This window comes from Protopterus annectens, chromosome 7.part0 (genome assembly GCF_019279795.1).
Source record: "Protopterus annectens isolate FY-2018-M chromosome 7.part0, PAN1.0, whole genome shotgun sequence".
NCBI lineage: Eukaryota > Metazoa > Chordata > Ceratodontiformes > Protopteridae > Protopterus > Protopterus annectens.
The window spans coordinates 98,398,099-98,415,814 of record NC_056739.1 but is presented as its reverse complement, the minus strand read 5'-3'; the positions used below and the strand labels follow the sequence as shown (position 1 = coordinate 98,415,814).

Here is a 17,716-nt window from a genome sequence, read left to right as displayed (position 1 = left end):
AGATTCTTTAACCGGGCAGCATATGGCATCTGTTTGAGCCCTTTGATCCTCTTGGTGAGGTACTTTTGGGGTCTTTCCAGTTGCTGCAGGTGTTTGGTAAGGTACATCCCAAAAGGGGCATTGTACTCAATTATGGGCCTGATGAGGGATGAGTAAAGAGGCACGATGACCTCCCCTAATCTAGATGTGAATCCCTTCATGATTAGGTGGGCTATATCAAATGTTTTTCTAACCACTTTGGCCATGTGGTTGTCAAATGGGAGACTGCTATCAACTTGGGTCCCCAGGTCCCTAATTACTTCTTCTGTACTTAATGGATTACCACCTATGTGGTAATTTGTGGGCACTTCGTTTTTGCCAAAGGGGATGACTTACACTTTTTGGCATTTAGCTTGATGCCATGGCTCTGGCACCAGTTGTCTGTTTCTATGAGGCCCTTTTGGAGGATGCTTGTGTCGGCTGGAGAGTCAATTATGGCGCCCAGTTTGCAGTCATCTGTGAACTTGGTCAGCCACAGTCCTTCTGTGTTGGCCTGTACCTCCAAGAAATATATACTGAACAAGAGAGGTCCCAGGACTGAGCCTTGTGCGATGCCACTTGTAACTGGTTTGGAGTCTGACATGGCTCCAGCAATTCTAACCATGTGGGTTCTGTCCTTGAGCCAGTTTGCAACCCATCTAGTGACATAGGGGTTTATATTTAAGCTGGTGAGCTTATCTATAATGCCCGAGTGGGGTATTGTATCGAAGGCTTTTGCGAGGTCCAGGTAGGCTGTGTGGACCACCTTCCCTTCGTCAATGGCCTTGGTGACTGTTTCAAAGAAGTTGACCAGTTTTAAGAGGCAGGATCTGCCCTTAACAAAGCCGAACTGGGTAGGATCCAGTCTCTGCAGGTCCCCAGTATCTTTATTTATGAGGTCCATGATGATCCTTTCCATAGCTTTGCAGACCAAGCTAGTCAGGCTTATGGGGCGATAGTTTTCAGGGTCCGTTGAGGCACCACCTTTGTGGAGAGGCACCACTGTTGCTGTACGCCACTCTTTGGGTACATATCCTGTAGTAAGGCTGAGATTGAACAGTAGTTTTATGTTTGGGTTTAGCTCTTTTTGGAGTTCATGTAGGATGCAGCCCGGGACACCGTCTGGTCCCATTGATGCTGTGTTTTTTGCTTTGGAGAGGGCGGCTCTTACCTGAGCATCTGAGATGACAGGGGGGCAGCATTCTGCTGGGATAGATATTTGTCCTTTTGGTGGGGAGGGGGGGAGAAGTTTGTGCTGAACCTGTCAGCCAGGATGTTGGCAATGTCTGTGGGTTCGGTGTATTTTTGTCATTTTGGATTAATTCTGAGCATATCTGGGAATTCCCACCCAGGTTCCTAACATAACTAAAGAAAGCCTTGTGATTATCCTTAGTGTCCTGTGCAATTTTTCTCTCGAAGCTGGCCTTAGACGATTTTATGAGTGCCCTTAGTTTTTTGCTTATACTGATCAGAGATGCCTTCCCTTTTTGGGATTTTGCTCTATCATGCAGTAGCTTCCTCCTGCTATTGTATAGTCTGTTTATGGCTGGGGTCCACCAGACAGGACGTCTGCCTTTGGAGGATTGGGTCTTGGTTTTATCTGGGATTGCACGATCCATGCATTCCTGAAGGTGTTCATAGAATGCATTTATAAAGGATTCTGCAGTCTGGGCCATATTTTCTACAGGCCCAGGGGCTTTGAAGGATTCCACCTCGGTTTTGAAGAGTGTGAAATTTGCTTTAGAGAAGTTTTTCACTGTGGTTTTCTGGGCAGGGGGTGGGGTTGGGATGTGAATATCCAGTGAGATCATTTTATGGTCTGATCTTTCCAGTGAGGGATACACTTCTGGTCTGGAGCATAGAGTCCCCATGTTGGTGATGATCAGGTCCAGTATGTTTTCCCCTCTTGTGGGAGTGGTAACAAGTTGTTCCATAGCATTTGAGTTTATGAATTCTAGGAACCTTTGGGCTAGGGTGTTGGAGCTAGAGTAATGCTCCCAGTCTATGTTTGGGTAGTTGAAGTTGCCCAATATAATGGTGTTTGGAGAGACCTTCATATTTTCCAGTGTTCTCAGGAAGGCCGAGTGGGGTTCCTGGGTTTGGGAGGGTGGTCTGTAGCAGGCTATAAACTGGAAGGCAGTTTTACCCACTGTTAGTTGCACATGGATAGTCTCTGATGCTTCATGTTTTGCCACCAACCTGGAGGTGTGGGTATCTTTGATGAATATCGATACTCCCCCTCCTTTTGTGATTCGGTCCAAGTTTTGGGGCCGAAAAGCATGGTATGAGGTATAACCTGGTAGTGCTGGGATGATCTCAGGAGCCCTGAACCAGGTTTCTGTTACTGCACAGATATCGATGTTCTCCATGCTAAGGAGAGTTTCAAGTGCGTGCATCTTGAGGTTTAGACTTCTGGCGTTGAGTAGCATTACTCTTAGTTTCTTATCCCTTGTGATACCTATGGAGGTGGGTTTGTCTTTTGAGCCTTGCCTAAAAAAGGCACTATGGGGGTAGCAAGAGCCTTTGCCAATATCCGAAAGCCCAGGGGTGACAGGTGCAAGCCGTCCCTAGCGAAGCATCGTGGCTTGTCGAGCATATCATCCCAGGCTGACAGGCATTGGATCCCCTTTGAATGACACCAGTACTTAAGCCAATTGTTGAAATTGATCATCTTGTCTTCATATTGTGGCATCATTCTTGGTGAGGGTAAGATGCTACTCAAGGTCAGGGTCATACCGGCCTGGGCTACATGCTCAGAGAGCTCCTCTATGTCTCTTTTCATGTAGTCCAGGGAGGTACATCTCAGGTCATTCACACCAACATGGACAATGACTGAGTCATATTTGTACTTGCCTTGGAGTGACCTGAGTGCTTGTGTTATGTGGCGGATCCTAGGACCCGACAGACTGCTCACCGTGACCTTCTCCTTGTTCAGCCTGGTGAGCGGGACGTCAGTGTGCCTGACGATAGAGTCACCTATTACAAGTGTATCAGGTGTGTTGTTTAGCCTTAAGGGCTGTGACTGTTTGACACACTGGCTTTGTGAGATATGTGTTGCACGTGTTTTGTTTTGGGATAGCGGTTGCTTGGGTGTCTGCTTTGGAGGTCTCTGCTGCTTAGGCAGATCTTTATTTAGAGCCTCTGAGTATGTTTTTGTGTGATTATGTGTTTGGTTTGCTGTCGTGGTAGGTCTATGTGAGACTGGAATTGTAGTGAGTGTGGTTTCCTTCTCCTCCTGACTGGTTATGCCAGTACTGAGTTGAGAGAGCTTAGCCTCCAGTTTGGCTATATGGTGGCATCTCTCACATGTTTTGGAATTTGTTGGGAGGAGGAGAGGGTTGTCTGTGTACATGAGGTAGTTGTAACATTGCCACAAGATTCCCAGGTTCACCAGCTGGACCGGAGAGGAGATTGACAACTGACCTTTGGACATGCTAGAATAATATTGGGAATTCCTTTATAATTGAAAACAAGGGCCAATGGGCAGTGAGGGTGTAGTGCTTTTAATTTTTAGTGCTGACTTATATAATTGCTTTAGTGAGCAAGTGCCAGGTAACTTAAGTGCAATGTGTTACAGGTAACTTAAATGCAAAAACGACAAACAGTAACTTTCTTTCAAGTGAAACAAGGAAATAAGTACAGTAAGCAATGCAGATATCACTGGGGATCCACAGAAGTGCTGAGAAGCCGCGTTTTAGGTGAAATTAGCGTTCCAGGGAAATAACAAGCAAACAAACAGCAAGCATAAAAACAAAGCTAGATTCAGCAGGTCTGGATATAGTCTATGCTACAGCAAACAAGGTATACCAATTTCAGTAAGAAACAGTTCAAATATGCAGGCACTATAAACCTTTAACCAGAAATTCCCAGCTCAGAAGGGCAGAGTCCAGCCTCTCCTCCCACAAGAGTGCAGACCACAAACCTTCTTAATGTAAAATAACTGGCCTGAAGCCCAAGTGCATAAACCAGAACTAATACACTTTAGGAATAACAGACACTGAGCTCTTAATCAGCAGTTCCAAACTTAGAAGGATGAAAGCTACCTGTCCTGCCACCACAGTGCATGCCACAAACCTTCCTAATGTAAAACAACTGGTGTGAAGCCCAAGTGCTTAATCCAAAAGATTTAGAGTGATAGCTACACTTTAATCAAGTTACTACCAAGCAGTAATAAATATAATTGAATAATTTAAAGAATGCCTGGATTAGTGTTTAAACCCGAATTAATACACTTTTAGAATAACAGACACTGAGCCCTCAATCAGCAGTTCCCAACTTAGAAGGATGCAGGTAATCGCTATTCATGCAGGTAATCGCTTTGTACACCCTACACAGAATTTTGTCATAGAAACTTCTTCATATGCTGATTGTACAACAAAGGATCTGATTTGTTTTGCATATTGTGTTCAGTTATTTTCTTATTATGTAGGGAAGATGAATAGACACTTTAAAGAATGTATCTTAGAGCATATTAATGACAAGAAGAATAAAAAGCCTAGATATGTTACTGCTCAACATGTCATTGAGAAAGGAGACAGGTATAATTTTACATTTTTGTGTTAGAAAGTTTGGTTGCTAATATAAGAGAGGGAGACTTTAGGAACTTCACTGAGAAAAGAAAGCAAGAACGGATAGTACGGTTGGATACAGATAAGTCACCTGGCATTAATGAACGTGTTTCTCTTAAACCTTTGCTAAAGTCTCTCCCCTTGATGCACTGAACGTTTTATCCTCTTTTTGTTTTATGAGTGTTAGAAGTATAAATATTTATAGAAGTCTGTACTTTATAATATATTTTTTGCTTGAAGGGGTGTTTGTAGATAAGTGAGCTGTTTTTATGCTTTTGTATACGCACTGATGGTTCATTGTGCACATGACATTACAGCTTGACAGAAAGCTTTATCTGATTGGTTAGGCTGTGTTTAAAAGGAAGCTGGTTAGTGCTTTTTAATTAGGTCTGAAGAAAGAGTTTAAAGGCTGTGAAAGCGCTTACTTTTTCTTAGCTTTTATTTTTTGTCATTAAAGATTTTTTTACTTCAGCTGTGGTGTACGCTGAGTTTTTTGTTTTCTTAGTTAAATTTTAAATATTGCTGTTATAATCTTAGACAGTTGCTAGAATAAAAGGTCTTGTATTACAATACATTTTCTGAAAGATATAAAGCCCAAAACTTAAATACCTGTCATTATTTAGTGAATTCACTCCTCACTGTTTTGCGAGAAGACTTCAAAAAACACAAGTTTTATGAGGAATAGACAAAAAAATATGAGGCAAAAAATCTAGACATTCTGAGAAAATTTGGACAATTGAGAGTGATGCACACAAGAGTGCTCTCTCTCTCTCTCTCTCTAGATCTCACACACACACGCACACACACACACACACACACACACACACACACACACACACACACACACACACACACACAGTCTCCTTTGCTTTCATACATGCACTCACTCATGCAAGATTGCTCTCATTCACTCTTGATCTCTCTTACACACATGATCTCCTCTGCTTTCATACACTCATTCACTCACACAAGATGGCTTACACTCTCAGTCTCACACACAGTCTCTTCTGCTTTCATACACGCATTCACTCACGCAAGATCACTCTCACTCTCTCACACACAACCTGTTCTGCTTTCATACACGCATTCACTCACACACACAGTCAGAAACAGAAAAACACTCATACAGACGCATACACACACATACACTTTTTTTCTGTTTAATTTGATTACATTCGCTAAACAGCAAAAGTGCTACTTAATGAGTGTAAAGTACTGGTGGCTGTTAGTTTTTTTCTTTGCAGTCTGAGTTCCACACCAGCTTGACATGCTGCAGTGAAGCGGTGGACTCATTTTTCAGTGGGTATTTCTTGCTAGAGAACATTAATTCTCCAGTCAGGGTACTGATGTACAGTTTGCCCATTCTCTAAAGTGCGTTTATGACTGCAGATATGACATCCAAAGCTGTTTCCATTAGTAAGGTGTTAAGCAGGTTTGTCTGTCTGCATTCTAAGAACTTCACAGAGGAATGTAAAAAAATCTCATTTTAAATTCACCTTAGGATAGAAATTTAGTTTTTGGACCCTGTGCTGTATATGCTATCAAAATGTGGAAAGATGGGTAAGGTGATATACAGGGAATCTCTCAGATTTTTCAGCTTTCCTTCTATAAATTTTTAAGGGCTTTTCTGCTCCCTTGTCCAGTTTTGTTAAGAAACAAAACAAGTAGTCTCAGCAAAATTCTGCTAAGCAGATGTTTATAAACAATGACAGGAAGATTCCAAAAAAGAAGACAGGACCCTCCAAAACAAAGGACAGTCAAAAAGTCAGAATGACTATGTGAGGGGACCTTAACCTCCCCCTCCCAACACACACGCACATACCTTCGCAGCCCTTTACCCCTTCCAAAAAGTCTGAATGTCCATTTCTCTCTTTGGAAAAAGATTGTCAGACAAATGGGTTCTGAGACTGTCAGCAGGGTTACAGATCACAGAGGGAAGAAATCCTCCTTTTCTAGGTAATTCTTCCATATACACCAGACAACCCTCCCCCCTGCTCTCTCCTGTCCTACAGTACATGCCTTCTCAGGGGGGGGTAAGAGAAACAGTTCCTCCTTTCCAGTTGGGAAGTGTTTTTATACATGAATGTTTCTGGTGCCAAAGAAAGAAAATGCCTAGATACCTGTTCTGGACCTTTCTTCTCTAAACCAGTTTGTGATAGTGCCCAAGTTCAAAATTCTTTCACTTCACAACCTCTTAACCCTTTTTCCTTATTTGAGTTTTTTATAACCTTAAATGTAAACGATGTTGATCCTCACATTCCTATCCATCAAGACTTCAGATGTTTCTTAAAAGTGTTATGTGTCTGGATTACATCATCAGTTCTCTGCCTTAATCGCTGGGCTAACCACTCCTCCAAGATTGTTCACAAAGTGTCTAGCTCCAGTCAGAGTGCATTGTAGGCTACAGTGTATCCACATTTTTCCATATTTAGATGACTTGCTTGACTTTTGTGAGAGATCTCCTATGCAGGCCTTGTATGCCAGACACCAAGTATAGTGACAAGGCTTTAAGTTGGTCCATGTATCCTTATAGTAAGGTATTCTTGTGGGCATTCTAGTTGTTGCATATGTCTAGACAGATACATGCCAGTGGGGACGTTATATTTGATGACTGGCCTAATGAGGGGTGAGTAAAGGTGGACAATGACACCCTAGATGTAGACACAGTCCTTTTGTTCATAAGCTTTGTAATATAGACCGACTTTCTTACAACAGTAGACACATGTTAGTCAAATGTTAGGTCACTGTCCACATACAGAAATTTCCCAAATCCTAAACCACTGGGTTAACTCTTCGAGACATATTGTCAATGTGGTAGTTGTCTGGCTTAAATGATTTCCCAAAGAATACAAGACATTTAGTTTCATTCCGTGATTTAGGTACCAGTTATTTATTTGAGACAAATCTTCCTGCAGGATGGCTTAGTCAACTGGGTATTTAGTGAATGCTCCTAGCCTGCAGTCATCTGCAAATTTTGTCAGCCAGAGGCCTTTGTTATCGGTCTTGACTTCAGAAAAGTAGATGCCAAACAGGAGAGGTCCCAGCACAGAACTCTGGGGGACTCCACTGGTGACTGGTCTCAGTATCATAGGGTTTATACCCATTTTATTTAGCTTTTCTACTATGCCTGATCGGGGAACTGTGTGAAAAGCTTTGGCCATGTCAAAGTATGTTGTGCGTACCATTTTGCCTCATGCATTGTTTTAGTGACCTTTCAAAAAATATCCACCAGGTTGAGTATGCATGGCCTGTCCTTGAAGAATCTAAACTGAGACAGTGTCTAGTGTTTGGAGGTTCACTATTTCCTGATTGATTAGTTCCATGCTAAGTCTTACCATGTCTTTGCATATGAGGTTGGTAAGACTTATTGGTCTATAACTGCATTGGTCTGTGTAAGGTCCTCCGTTATGTAGGGGAATGATTGTAGGTGTTCTCCATTTGCTTGGTACAAAACCTGTATGGAGGCTGAGATTTAATAGTTATAGATCAATATATAAATATATATATATATATATATATATATATATATATATATATATATATATCTTTGTGTGTGTGTGTATAAGTAATATATACATTTATGCATTTTTATTTATTTATTTATTAACATTTGTTAACCGGGTTAGTCCAACTGGGTTATTGTCCCATTTTCAGTGGAGACCCGAGGAGAAAAGCTCCAGCAAATACAATATATGATCACAGAACAAGAAAAAACAAGTATTACAAACAATAATAGCAAACAATAGAAATAAACATCTACCTGTGTAGAAATAAACAACCACATTTTTTGTTTCTTTGAAAAAATTTAATTCTTACTTGCTGAACAGAAGGGGAAAGTCAAGACTGATAGCAGGATGTAATGAGAGAGATGTGAGTGTGGGAGGAGGGGAGAGCTAAGTAGGGTCATAGCAGGGACAGGTTCTGGAATTGAGTAAATGTGTCTTCAGTTCTTTTTTAAATAGCAGAGTATGAGAGATAAAGCGTATATCAAGGGGAAGTTTATTCGAAGCTTGGGCCACGGAATGCTTGTAGAGTTGCTTACCAACAGACTTGTTAGGGTGGTAGACATCAAGCAATTGCTGATTTGAGGTGCGGAGAGATCGAGAAGGGGTATAGATGGAAACAAGGAGAGATAGGGAAGGACAGCAGGAGGGATTGAACAGCATAGAGTGCAGCATGTGAAATTGGTAGAGATGAAGTAATTGTGGGAGTTCCAGCCATTGTAGAGACTTTAAGGCAATACAGTGGTGTGTGTTGTTTGGGCTGTTAGTAATGAGTCTGGCTATTTTGTGGTAGGTTTGTTGAAGTTTGTTCAGGGTAGTAGTTTGAATATTTGTGAGAACTGGGGCAGCATAGAGGAGAGAGGGGAGGAGAAGTGCTTGTCCAAGGGTGAGTCTAGACTCAGGAGTGAGGTATTTTCTGTTCCAATATAGGAGACCAAGTTTTTGATGGGTTTTCTTTATGCATTGCTGTATATGCTGATTGAATTTTAGTTCATCGTCAATGATAACCCCTAAGAGTTTAGTGTGGGTGTCAGGATGGATGGCTGTATTATTACAAGATTTAATGACAAAGGAAGATCTATGTTGAGCAAGAGAACGGGGGAGGAAGAGCAAGAGTTTTTTTTTTTTTTGGGATTTAGGATTAGTACGTTTTTTGAAAGCCATTGTTCCATGGAGAGTAGAGCTTTTTGGGTTAGAGTGTGTAGGTCAGAGATGTTGTCGGCTATAGAAATAATAGTGGCGTCATCAGCGTATTGAATGAGAGATGAATTATTGCAAGAGGTGAAGAGGTCATTAGTGAAGATATTGAATAAAAGGGGGCCTAAGATGGAACCTTGTGGAACCCCAGTAGAGATAGGCAGGAAAGGAGAATATGAGGAGAGCCATTTGACAGATTGTTGGCGTCCAGATAGATAGCTAGTGAACTAGCTGAGGATGGAGGAGGATAGGTGAAAGTTTGCAAGTTTAGATAGAAGTAAAGGATGGGATACAGTATCAAAGGCTTTGGAGAGGTCTATGTAAAGATAAATGTCTATCGATCAATGTACACACATATTCATATATATAAATGGATTTACCTCAATTTGTCGAAATCCCACTTCATCGACTCTCAGTTCATCGACACTTAAAATATTGCACTTCATCGAAGCAGTGGAACAAGGAAGATTTTTCCACAGTAAGTAACTAGTTACCCAAAAAGAAACAAAATCTAAGCCACACCATCCCTAACCCACCCAGGTGGGAAGCTACGCCCCCCACACCCTCCAATGCAGGGGGGGCTTTGCCTCCCCCCAACTAAATATACCAACTTCAAGAACACACTACAGTTGAAAAAAGTGCAAAGTTCACCGTCTAGTACAACAAGTTTCTTACTGTGGGAAAATGTTCCTTGTTCCTCTGCATCAATGAAGTGCGCTTCAATATTTTCTGTGTTGATGAACTGAGATTCGATGACGTGGGCTTTTGACAAACTCAGGTAGACCCATATAAATATAGGCATTTTTATAACACATATAACAAATGCTACTGCAGCAGTAATCATTCAAACATCTACTGTTATGCTAAGTTTTACGTACACTTTGGTACTTTCCGATAACTGCAGAGGTGATACAGATCCAGAACTGGATGTGATTGCCAGTGTTCAACAACCTGCTTGCCAGTGTGACATAAACTGTTCCTGTGATGTACAGTGTATTTGGTCCCAGATCACAATCTTGTAGTATAGGACCACAGAGTATGTGTGTGCAGTGGACAGGTAGCAGTGCATCGATAATAGGACATTATACAAAAAAGCAGATGTAGCACCTACTAGTGTCCACATATGTCCCCCCGTGTGGCCATGTGCAGAGATCACCCACTTTCAGAGAAGCACAAGCCAGATATGAAACATCCTGGTACTGATCTAGGAAGGTTATGACTGGATGTTCTACAAAGGCCGTAGACTAAATGTGCTCTACAGTAATCCCTGATGCATGCATGACTGGTATGCTTGCTGTAGAACTCACTGGATCCATAGCCTAGAAAGATAATGACTCAATCTTACTGTAAGCTCCCCACCCTCAACCTTCCACTACTACTACTACTGCTGAACCTTTCCTCACATTGGCAGTCCATAAGAGGTTGCAGTTGTAAAAAGTATATGGACACAGCACTCAAACAGTAACTCCATGTAGGGCTGTGGAAAACACAGCCACTCCATGCCTGCCTCAGAATTGTGTTGGTCACACTTCCACAAAAAGCACGCCACACAAGTACCATGCTTACAGCTACTGTGTCAGAACTCTCAGCATCCACACATGTAATACTTATAGGACTCACACAGGATGCTGTACACTTGACAGATGTAACCCCTCTGTACTGGACACCACAGCATTACTGCATCAGCTGTGAGGTTAATTATCAGCAAACAGAACACTTCCAAAGACTTGCATATCAACATGATGAGGGGGACACACACAGTTCTTAGCCTATATCTTGGACTATATTTCCTACACAGTATGCAAGGAAACAAACCTAAGTATTTTTTTAAAGTGAACCTGTCACATCACATCACATCACCAGTATTTTACCTGCCAAGGCAATACACTTTACCCCTGTTTACAGTCCCCCCTCAAAATATATACCAGTGTCTAGTGTTGACTTTAAAATCTATTATCATATCTCATACATTGTCAGACTGTTATGTATTTTATTAATGATGATGGATGAGAGCTGTGTGTGTGTGTGTGTGTGTGTGTGTGTGTGTGTGTGTGTGTGTGTGTGTGTGTGTGTGTGTGTGTGTGAGATACCTCTCAATTGTATAGACTTCCGCAGAATGTCCAGATTTTTGCCTCATATTTTTGGCCCATTTTTCATAAAATTGTGTTTTTCTGGCAAATTAGTGGCAAATCATTAAAGATTGAAGTTAGAAAATAATGACAGACATTTGAGTTTCAGACTTCATACCCTTCAGAAAATTAATGCAAATGCAAAACCTGTTATTCTGTCAACTTTCCAAGTTTGTAAGAGTGATATTTAAAAATTGTCCCTATTTTTGGGCCTTTGTCCCACTTTTATTTATGGCTTTGTCCAGATTTCTTGCTTTAAGAGGTTGAGAGGTAAGGTGTGTGTGTGTGTGTGTGTGTGTGTGTGTGTGTGTGTGTGTGTGTGTGTGTGTGTGTGTGTGTGTGTGTGTACAAGCAAATGCTCATCTATCGTCGTTAATAAAGGATCTGGCATTCAACTCATAAATGGTCTCTGTACTTTATTGAGGTAAGACAAGCAACTATCAATATAGGATTACTTTACTACTATTTTAGAACACCTAACTGGCTAGATCAGTAGGAAAATCCATTACAAAAATTATAATACCTTTATTGCTAAAATATGCAAGAAAATCCATAACATCACTTCTAGAACACCTCCCAAATAAGCCAACAACCATCCAAGTAGCAACAACACATAATCATGTCATGGAAAATGTATTTGTATTTTGTTCACAAATACATTTCTCTTCAAAATGGCTGATAAAAGGTCGGTATAAATTAGGGCAAAAGATGCCCCCACATCTGCAGTTTTAAATAATATTTACCATCAAAGAAAAGAGCATTCTTAGAAAAATGTCAATCTACAAAATAAAATAATTGAATTCCAGAGTTTGTAAATCTTATGCAGCCTGCTAAAATTTCCAGCTTCCATGTCTGACAGGAAATATTAAGTATACAGAGCTTGCAAATCCAAGGTACATATGACACTGAGGCCTACTCTGAGCTATATACAAAAACACTGTACAACATTCATAAATGCACAGAGAAGGCAGTACCTGTCTGAGTCAAATCTATGATTACAGGCAAAAATAAACCACCCTGGTAGACCCCTAGCATAAACAGGCTATTCAACAAAAGGAAGAATCCTCCACAAAGCCAAGAAGAAATGGACAAAACAGTGTTAAAACACACTCACCTGTCTAAACAAAATAAAGAGCTGATCAAATCTGCAGACCAAATTGTGAGGCAAGGATAACCTCCACAGTGAAAGATAACCAGAAGGCTTTTTAAATTATGTTTGCAACCTCAGAGGAAATGCTCAGCAATGTTCTGTGTTAATTATGAATGTCAACACTTACATCCAGCCTGAAACTATAGCAAACCTGCTTGCTGAAAAGTTCAGTTCAAATCCCCCCATCACCTCCTACCACAACTAAAGAAATACCTGCAACCACCTCCCTACCAGTCATTACAAGGGAACAAGTCCTTATAGTGTTTACTAAAGCGAAAAACACAGCCTCCATGGGTCCCGACAACATTCCTGGATGCTTCTTAAATAGCTTAAAACAGAAACTATGAAGGCCTTTAGAAACCCTCTTTAATCACATCCTCTGGATGGGCTTTGCCCCATAGAAATGGAGGACTGCAACAGTCATCCCTCTGCACAAGGGGGGCCCATCAAGTGACTCAAGGAACTACAGACCCATAAGCTTGACCAGTCCTACCTGCAAGGCCATGGAGAGAATTATCATGGACCTAATCAATAACAATATTGGAACTTTCCAAAAACTGGACCAGACCCAATTTGTCTTTGTCAAAGAGAGGTGTTGCCTGCTCAATCTGCTGCACTTTTCGAGAAAGACACTATAGCCATGGATGAAGGAAAAACAGTACATACCACTTATCTAGACCCCTTGGGGATCATAGATAAACTTGCCGAGTTAGGCATAAACCCGTACATCATGATATGGATAGTCAACTGGCTCACTGAAAAGAGGCATGTTGTCTAGATAGCTGAATCCACTTTTGATAAGAAACCTGTTACTAGCGGTGTCCCACAGGGCTCAGTTTTGGTGGCCTTTGGCTTACCAAGTTCACTGATGACTGTAAGTTGAGAGCAATCACTAAATGTCCAAATGATGTTGACATCCTACATACAGGCCTAAAAATGACAAACGACCAATGGCAAAACTATTGGTCTGAGACTAAATGCTAAAAAATTCTTAATCATACCCTTTGGTAAATTAGATATCCCTGCAAATTATAATATTGATAGTACACCCCTAAAAGTAGACCCAGTAGTGAGGGACCTAGGAACACAGATATACAGTTACTTAAAGTTTGACCACCAGGTGGCTACAGTAGTGAGAAAATCCTTCTGTGTGGCTCAACTTATTAGTAAAGGCATGGCATCAGGATCATAGGAAGTCATAGTACTATTGTACTCAGTCCTTGTACAATGCTCCCTTCTGCATGTACCTAACCAGGCATTTACACCAACTGGAGCGGCCCCAGAGGTTTCTCACTAAAAATCAAAGAGTAAGATACTGCAGATCAACTAAAGTCCCTATCCCTTTACTCCATCTCAAATTGTTTATTGAGAGGGGACTTATGCTTGACATACAAGGTATTCTCTGATCCAGCCCTGATGAAAATGTTACATATTCACAAGAAACATTATACAAGGGTTACTGCTTCCATGGACCTGAACCTTATTTGTGACTCAAGCAGAACTTGCTTGAGAGACAGATTTGTATCCCAAAGGCTACCTCATCTATGGAATAAACTTCCCATCTTTGTAAAACAAAGCTCATCCCTCACTCTCTTCAAAAAGAATTTGGATAAATGAATGGGGAACCATAAATTCACTCCCAGACTGCTGTCCATGTCCCCTATGGACAGATGCAGTCTGTAAAATGACTCATGGCTCCAACACCCAAAGACCCATTATCCTGATACTACCCCATCCCATATCTGGGAATTAAGATATAATAGTGTCATATACTGAGTATTATTGACTAGGCTTGTAAAGGCTCTTGTGCCATTAGCCTAGTAATCACATATGAACCTATCAGTTTACCTAAACCTGTAATTTAGACAAATAACTCTAACTAGTGGGTGGTATCTTTCAGTCTGGCTTTAATTAAATTCAACAAAGGTTTTAAACAAAGTTACAGAAAATCAAAAGTTGGTATGATAGTAGAGCCCTGCCTAGAACAGCAGAGCTCCCTCAGAGCTATAACTAGGATGGAGTAAAAGCTGCCTGTAACACATATTGCCAAGGAGTGCAGTCAGCTGGTTCCAATGATGCAGGAGTGCAGTACAAGTCTTGCTTTATGAAGCTGTCGGGTAGTGTGGCTACATAAATTAATGCAAATACTGATTTAATGTGCTCAGTGTGTGTGGTACTTTAAACTGTAGCAAGTTGCTTGTCACATATTTCCAAACAGGATGCTAAAGGGTAGAAGAGCTTTGCTTCTTTTGCCTGTTTTTCTTTCTTTTTTGGCTTCTCAGCTTTGAGATGAGAGGGATGCCAATTCAGGTTAACCGCATACTGTGTCAGCTAACCTAGTAGGCAGTCTGGTAGTCAATAATTTCTGAATTGTAGGTAGAATGTTTAGTGCCTTACTGTTGAATTATAACTGACTGTTGTGACATATTTTCCTGAGACAGTTGCTACAAATGTTAAAAGTGTTTGAGTCCTATAAACTCAGGTACAGCCAGAAGGTCTATATAATATTAGGCTTCTTTGGATTGTGCTGTTTGGTTTACAGCAAACATTTATGCATGTGTTCTTCTGACTGACAAATTTCATAGCATTAGAATTAAAATAGTGCTTATTTCCTAAAAAAAGAGGTATTTCTATCTTTTACATTTCATAACAAAACCATTTTGGGTAAGTACAGGTTAACAGATGATTGTTACACCCTAAGGGTGTTTTTTAGAGAAATACCCCAGTAGAATTCTGTAAGAATTTTATAAGAATATATTTTATCGTACTGAGCATCCCCCCCTTTCTATAGTTTTTATTGACAGTGGTGTAGTATGCATTCCTCTATTCCATTTTAATGGTTTTAATTCAAGTAATGTTCATCATAAGACTGTTTTCAATAGTCTTATGAAGATTTTATAAGAAAATCTGAGTGTTCTGTAGAGCTAGGGACACTTGTATGGAATATCATGTGAACACCAGTGTAGTTACTAGAAAGTAGCAAACCACATTTCCAAAGCATTCAGTTTAAAACATATATAGCTACCAGGAAGCTATAAGGTGTGTGTGTGTGTGTGTGTGTGTGTGTGTGTGTGTGTGTGTGTGTGTGTGTGTGTGTGTGTGTGTGTGTGTGTGTGTGTGTGTGTGTGTGTGCATGTGTGTATTTGTACTTGCAAAACCACATATTTCTTTACAAAAGTGAGGTTTAAATGTTGCATCATTGAAACTGCGGATGGAACTGCTCCATTGTTACTGAAGTTAGGTTTGCACCCTAAGGGTGTTTTTTAGGGAAATACCCCAGTAGAATTCTATAAGAATTTTATAAGAATACATTTTATCGTACTGAATATTCCCCCCCTTTCTATAGTTTTTATTGACAGTGGTGTAGTATGCATTCCTCTGTTCCTGTCCCGACACATTAGCATCATGCATCACCCCCCACTTTCTTGTTCAATCCCAGAACTGAATAGGAATATATACTGCCTTGCTACTCAATGAGCAGCCCTCAGGACTGTACAACTTATAGTTTAGTTAATCTTTGTGTGTCAGCCGTACTGCATGAATTGGCATGCTAAGGTATGTGTGAAGAAGTCACCCTGCTGCATGAGTAACGTATTTCTCATCACTGCGCCCCACCCCGCAGAAGCAGATTCTCATTGTCATCCCCACTGTCCTCTGGAATATCAAATAGATCATGCTTGCCTTGTGAAACAAAAATCCCCACCCTCCCCCCTGGGAGAGATGAGCAGACTTTAGCCTCTTCATTTGCCTCCATCCCTCCCTGTCTAGCTCCTTTTAGTGTCTGGGCTGGTGTTTCAAGCAGGACACATGGGTTGCAGTCAGGGCTTCATCTCTCATTAGTATCAGCTTACCCTTTCCATACTTGGAACAGAAACAACCAAGAAGAGTCAGCCACTGGGATACAGCATTCCTGCTGAGCATGGTCAGTAGTTAGGGGTTACGCCATACATTTGGAAGACAGGGGACAAGGCTTTTGTGCAAAGATTGTATGTCATTAATGCACATTACCAGCCTGCTCATATACACATTACATTGTGTCCAATGTCTGACTGTTCCTTAATAGCTGTAACGAACACACATGCAAAAAAAAATCATTGTTCTTCTTAAAATGTAAGACTCCAGAAAGCTTTGCCTTCTGCTCTGCATTAATATATGGAGGTACCTTAGCACTAATTCTATGATATAAACAATACATAATATGTTTTTCTCCTTGAATTGAATTCACACACCACACTGCAAACTATAATACTAACAAATCACATGTCTACTTTTATACCTAGCCTTGACTATCACCTAATGTGATGGGCAAGTAATAAAATTAAAGTATAGAAAACTTACGTCTTCAGCCAGACGAGAATTTTTACCTCTCATAAAATCACATGCATTATCAGTTAATGTTAACTAAGATATGTAGTCTCTAAGGGACTTTTTCATGCTAAAATCCATACCATAACTTTTATTAATGAATTCTATATTGCTTAAGCATTCCTGCCTCATTATGGATTGCTTCCAGATGAGATGCTACAATGCAAATCTTACATTTTAACTTAAATATAGCAGTTTGTACTTACCATTTCTAACATATCAGCAGCAGAAGGAGATACTTGAGACCGTAAGTTGTTGTGTTCTGCTACAAGTATTTCTTTTTCTTCATTTGTTAAACCCCAGATTCGTTTTGTAATAGTGCAGAAAAATAAAATAAATTGAATTCTGCTGGAAAGCATGGTGCTGTGAAGAAGTGCTTGTGCTAATTATAATGAAATTGTAAGGAAAGAAGCTCCTAGCTTAGTGTAGGGAGGGGACCTGAAAGCTATATGTAATGTTTTCAGAACATCTAATAAGAAATGTCCCCACCCTAAATGAAGCAAGATATAAGCTTACAGATGTTTCTATAATGGAGTATAAACATCTGCCATCTACACTGAAAGTGTAAAGTTTCTCACTGTTATTTTCATAAAAAAAAAAAAAACAGTTAGGTCCATTGTTGTCATAACACCAGAAAACAAATCATGAAACCACAGACTTTGATTACAGTTCCTTTTCTTTTATAATGGCCAAAGAAAGTCTGTTTGACTTCCCATATGAACTGTTGTGGATAAAATGCAATAACACATGTTACAAATAAGATCTTATTAAAGGAAAAAGACATTA

The 17,716-nt window shown here is 40.4% G+C and overlaps 1 protein-coding gene across 5 annotated transcripts in view; it reads right to left on the bottom strand.

The window, feature by feature from the left end:
• Window positions 1-17,443, bottom strand: part of LOC122806256 (peptidase inhibitor 16-like) — a 639,946-nt gene extending 622,503 nt beyond the window's left edge. For 3 of the 5 annotated variants that reach the window (XM_044076525.1, XM_044076526.1, XM_044076523.1), the window contains exon 1: window positions 17,137-17,443. In XM_044076525.1, coding sequence (XP_043932460.1) covers window positions 17,137-17,289 — 153 coding nt within the window. In that variant the 5' untranslated portion in view covers window positions 17,290-17,443. The remainder of the gene's footprint in view (window positions 1-17,136) is intronic. The other 2 variants (XM_044076522.1, XM_044076524.1) reach the window with 2 other exon arrangements.
• Window positions 17,444-17,716: the final 273 nt, after the last annotated feature.